Genomic DNA, 6000 nt, shown 5'->3' with positions numbered 1-6000 from the left:
TTTTTCCGCATTTTTAATGATTTTTGCTCGAGTTATATAAGGGAAGTAACTCTCTAAAAATGCTTATATAGTTATTTCCCTTACAAACCCAAGCAACGCTGGGCAATACTGCTAGTTATTATTATAAGGTTATCTTTGGTACAACTGAATGTAAGTAAATTAATGCCGGTTTTCTTATTCAGTTTTCTGTTTCTTCAAAAACTCACAACAAATATGAAAAGAGACAAGAGTCAACATAATCTTACAGACACTGGATTAAACTTTGGGAAAATTGCTTTTATCAATATATCTGTTAAAGGTGGCAATTCAAATATTTGGACAACCTTTATATTTCTAGATGAAGTGTAATCTAAATATAAATGTCATTCGGTTCTGTTATTGTCATTAAATGTTTGAGAGACAGATAAGACAAAGAGGGAAGATTGTAAGATGATAAAAGTTGCTCTTTTGTAGTTTAAAAAACACTATCTTGCAGCAAATTAAGATTAATTTTCTAACTGAATTGTGAAACTGAAATTTTCAAAACCACAATTTGATGAAAATATATTAAAATTGGAATTTTTAACAATTTTCTAAATGATGTAGACTTTAATAATTTCATGTTCCCCACTAATTAATAAGCAACTTTATTATAAGATTACATTTGCCTGAGGTAGTAAGCTGGCAGAATCATTAGAATCTCAGAAAAAAAATCACTTTGCAGTATTTGTTGTGACCCTTTTGTTTTTTGAACTCAAATCCTGCTAAAGTCAACTCTTCCTTTCATCCTTGCAAAAACTAGGGTTGATGGTGTTCACTATCCACTCCCTTTAAAATTGCTGCCCTTCGATCAATATCAGTAACCATTATTTCATTTCCTTTATGCTGTCTTATAAAATGTTTTTAGCATATTTAAAATTTCTGTTCCAGTGGACTTGGTTACATCGTTGGCTCAAATGTTGCCTCTGCTTTCGGCAAATGGCAGTACGCTCTCAGGGTAGGTACTACAACCACTTTCTATCTTTTACTTAATTTTATTTGGTTAAGCTTACAGCCCTGTTTATATCAGTCGCCATAATAGATTGGTAGCCACTACACACATTTTTTCTCTCCTTGTTTTTTCTGTGTCCCTTTCTGTAGAAGAGCGTAGGCTCGAAACGTAAAAGACTTTTTCTATTCCTGAGCCTTATACTAATACATCTGTTTGTTTTGTACACCACCTGTCTTCGTCTTTTGTTTTTTTCGTAAACTCTCTCTCTATATATATATATATATATATTATATATTATATATTGTGAAATTTGATTTAATACTAAATTGAATTTTTCCCTGTAAGTTTGGAGTCATACTCTCTAATATTATTATTATTATTATTATTATGTATATACTAACTTTAAAGCTGCATGCCATGTGCACTTTTAAGCTATCTCCTGCAATCATAGCAGATACTGGTGTCACACAAATGGCACCTGTGCCAGTGGAATAGAAAAGCACCTTTTGAGCATTGGGCCTCACAGGGGCAAGGACTGGGTCCATTTGGCATTATGCCATGCTTGAGAAGAAGACCCATGAAGCCAAGTAAAACCAGTTGTGGCAGAAACCAGTGTCGTGCAAATGGCACCTGTGCCAGTGCACATAAAGACACCTTTCGAGCATTGAGCCTCACAAAGGCAAGGACCAAGACCATTTGGCATTTTGCTGGGCTTTGAGCTTTGGGCCTCATAGAGGCAAGGACCAAGACCATTTGGCATTATGCCATGTTTGAGAAGACCAATCAAGCCAAGTAAAACCACAGTCGTGGCAGAAACCAGTGTTGTGCAAATGGCACCTGTGCCAGTGGCACATAATAGCACCCATTACACTTTCAGAGGGGTTGGCATTAGGAAGGGCATCCAGCTGTAGAAATCATGTCAAAATAGACTGGAGTCCGGTACAGCCTTCCAGCTTGCCAGCCCTGGTCAAACTGTCCAACCCATGCCAGCATGGACAACGGATGTTACATGATGATGATGATGGGAGCTGGCACACTGGACGAAATTGCTTAGCAGTATTTCACCCACCACTCCAATCTGAGTTCGAATTTCACTGAGTTCAACTTTGCTTTTCATCCTTTTAGGGTTGGTAGATTAAGTACCAGTTGTACACTGGGGACAATGTGATTGACTAATCCCCTCCCCCAAAATTGCTGCCCTTGTGGCAAAATTTGAAACCATGATTATTATTATTATTATTATTATTGTTATTGTTATTGTTGTTGTTGTTATCATTATTATTATTATTATTAAAGTGATGAGCTGACTGAATTGTTGCCAGATTAAATGATTGATTAGTGACATTTCTTCTGTCTTAATGTTCTGAGTTCAAATTCTGTTGGGGTCAACTTTGCCTTTCATCCTCTCGGGGTCATCAAAATAAAATACCAGCCAAGTATTGGAATCAATGTAATCAGATACCCCTCCCCCTCCCCCTGAAATTTCAGGTTTTGTGCCTACAGAAAAAAGGACTGCTACTACTACTACTACAACCACCACCACCACCACCACTACTACTACCACTACTACTACTACTACCACTACTACTACTACTACCGCTACTACTACCACCACTACTACTACTACTACCACTTTTCTTAATTGCAACAAAGCATTAACAGGACAAAGACCTGAGGAGCAAAGATGTGTGAGAGTTGCATGAAAGGATTATATTGGAATTTGGTTGAATGAGAAATGTGTTTGTTTATTGTAGTAGCAGTGGCAGCAGTAGCAGCAACAATGGTGTTTAGTAGCTGTCTGTAATTTGAAACAATGGAAATTGCGTTTGTTGATGTGAAATAGATACAAAATTGATCAGAGACTTTTGGATTGGGGTTAATGGTGGTGGTGGTGGTGGGGAGTTGTTGGAGGGGATGGGGTTGTGGTGGTGGTGATTATGGTAGGAACTGTGGCTCCCCCTATCTCATAGCAACAATCTTAAAAACAGCTAAAGTAACAGTCATAGCTGCTACAGCCTTAACCATAGCAACAGCCATAACAACAATCTCAACACCAACCATAGCAACAGCCTGAACAACAACCATAGCAACAACCTTAACAACAGCCATAGCAACATCCTTAACAACCATAGTAACAGCGTCAACTACAATCATAACAACAGCCTTAACAACAATCATAGCCACAGCCATAGCAACAACCATAGCAACAACCTCAACACCAACCATAGCAACAGCCTTAACAACAACCATAGCAACAACCTCAACACCAACCATAGCAACAGCCTTAACAATAACCATAGTAACAGCCTTAACAACAACCATAGCAACAACCATAGCAACAGCCATAGCAACCCTAACTTGTTTCTTTGTTTTAGGGGTCAAACATGTCGACCAATTTAATTAATCACCATCACTATTGCTATCTTCACCCCCATCACCATCACCATCACCATCATCAACTGCCACAAACACACTACCGTCATCAGACTCCATCCTTCCCATCATCTTACGTCCTCATCTGTGGTTTCCAAGCATACACTGATGGCAAAGTCTGCTGGTCAAGAAAGGAGAGTGGGGAGGGGTGGGGGTCAATGACTGGAACCCTGGCAACATGTGCAACAGTAGTGCAGACTAATAGGGAACTATCTATAAATGTATGTGTGTGAGAGGTATATGGCTCAATGATTAAAGCATCTGGCTCACAATCACGACGTAGTGGGTTCAAATCCCAGACCAGGCTGTCAGTTGTGTTCTTGAGCAATACACTTTATTTCACGTTGCTCCAGTTCACTCAGCTGTAGAAATGAGTTGTGACGTCTCAGGTGCCAAGCCCCTTTGCCTTTCCCTTGGATAACATCAGTGGTGGGGAGAAGGGAGGCACCTTCTGGTCTTCCATAAACAGCCTTGCCTGGACTTGTGCCTTGGAGGGGAACTCTCTAGCTGCAATCCCACGGTCATTCATGACTGAAGCGGGTCTTTACCCTTTACTATATATATGTGTGTGTGTGAGTGTGTGTGTGTATCATCAGCTTATGTATGTATCTATCTATCTATCTGTGTATCTCTCTCTCTCTCTCTCTCTCTCTATATATATATATATATATATATATCATCATCATCGTTTAACGTCTGTTTTCCATGCTAGCATGAGTTGGACGGTTCAACCGGGGCCTGAGAAGCCAGGAGGCTGCACCAGGCTCCAGTCTGATCTGGCAGTGCTTCTACAGCTGGATGCCCTTCCTAATGCCAACCACTCCGTGAGTGTAGTGGCAACGGCCACAATCGGTTGGTGCTTTTTACGTGCCACCAGCATGGAAGCCAGCATTGGCCACGTTTGGATGGTGCATTTTACGTGCCACCGGCACGGGTATCACAACCACAATTTCCATTTGATTTTTTGATGTTGATGTACTTGACTCAATAGGTCTCCTCAAGCACAATGTGTGTGTGTATATATATATACATATATATATATATATATATATCATCGTCATCATCACAGTGTCTATATATATATATATATATATACTCTTTTACTTGTTTCAGTCATTTGACTGCGGCCATGCTGGAGCACCGCCTCTAGTCGAGCAACTCGACCCCGGGACTTATTCTTTGTAAGCCCAGTACTTATTCTATCAGTCTCTTTTGCCGAACCGCTAAGTGACGGGGACGTAAACACACCAGCATCGGTTGTCAAGTAATGCTAGGGGGACAAACACAGACACACAAACACATACATATATATACATATATACGACAGGCTTCTTTCAGTTTCCGTCTACCAAATCCACTCACAAGGCATTAGTCGGGCCGGGGCTATAGCAGAAGACACTTGCCCAAGATGCCACGTAGTGGGACTGAACCCGGAACCATGTGGTCGGTAAGCAAGCTACTCACCACACAGCCACTCCTGCGCCTATATATATATATATCTCTATATATAAACGGCAGTTTGTCTGTCAGGTTGTACCCTCACCCTGACCATGGCTTTCAACCGATTCTGATGAAACTTGACACACACATAGCCCAATGTCATAATTCAAAACTAACGCAGCAAAAATTTTGAAAAGTTCCCCCAGTTCTGAAAAAAAATCAATAAATTTGACATGGGTCGAGAATCTAAGCTTTTTATATGCAACACGTTTTCTACAGACTGTCTAGGGCACGCAACTCGACCTTTTTAACTCTCGGAACACGTGGGGTAAGTATCCCAAAATGTATAAAAATGTACAAAAACGGCAAAAAAGCGGGACAGCAATGTGAGTGACAACAACGAAAAAGTCAAAAGTGACCAAACTGAACAAACGAATGGAAAAGGTTTTTTTGATGCACACGACAAAAGCGGTTCATAATAAACCAAGAGTTTGCAAGTAGCGTCCGAGGACCCTTAGGGTACGTCAAAAATTTAAGGTAAAACGTTTGGGGTGGTAGTTATAAAGAAAGTGTAAACAAAAAAAGTATTCGAATAACTTACGGCTGCAGCAGCTATTAGCAGAAGTGGCGGTGTTGGGGGTAAAGTCTCGAATGTAATTTCTTCCTGGTAGGAATTGGTTGGGTTGAATTATCGATAGCTGTTTGATAGTTATTTGGGAGTGAAGAGAAGACATTGCAACCTACACATGCGCCTTCGTTCCCTAGAGGGCAAGGACTAGATTGGGATTAGTCGTTGCCTACTAGGGGCTCTTACATACCCGGGCAACGCTGGGCTATGCTGCTAGTATATTATATAGTTTATATTTTAGAGACAGGTTTTCTCTATATATAGAAACACTTTGAAGTGTTCAAGAGATTAGACCTTGAGCTGTTTGGTAAATACAGCAATGACAAGCAAGCTAGGTACACCTATTTACATGGATATTAAGAATACAAAGTCCAATTTACATTAAAGAAAACGATATCACAGGTAAGATAGGTGGAGTTTTCAAAAGTTCTACAGCCGTTTCAGGAGGCTTGGTGGTCCTGATATGACAGATATTAGGGTCCATTATTGGTTGACACCATCTCCTTCTTTAGGGTAGAAATTTTGTACC

At 40.1% G+C, this 6000-nt stretch overlaps 1 protein-coding gene across 1 annotated transcript in view; it reads left to right on the top strand.

The window, feature by feature from the left end:
- LOC115226055 (protein spinster homolog 1) overlaps positions 1–6000 on the top strand; it is a 51446-nt gene that overhangs the window by 16534 nt on the left and 28912 nt on the right. Inside the window, exon 4 of the mRNA XM_029797026.2 lies at positions 910–976. Coding sequence (XP_029652886.1) covers positions 910–976 — 67 coding nt within the window. The remainder of the gene's footprint in view (positions 1–909; positions 977–6000) is intronic.

The sequence above is a fragment of the Octopus sinensis genome, linkage group LG29 (genome assembly GCF_006345805.1).
Source record: "Octopus sinensis linkage group LG29, ASM634580v1, whole genome shotgun sequence".
Lineage (NCBI taxonomy): Eukaryota > Metazoa > Mollusca > Cephalopoda > Octopoda > Octopodidae > Octopus > Octopus sinensis.
Note: the sequence above shows the minus strand (reverse complement) of the source record. Positions and strands in the feature narration are given on the sequence as shown.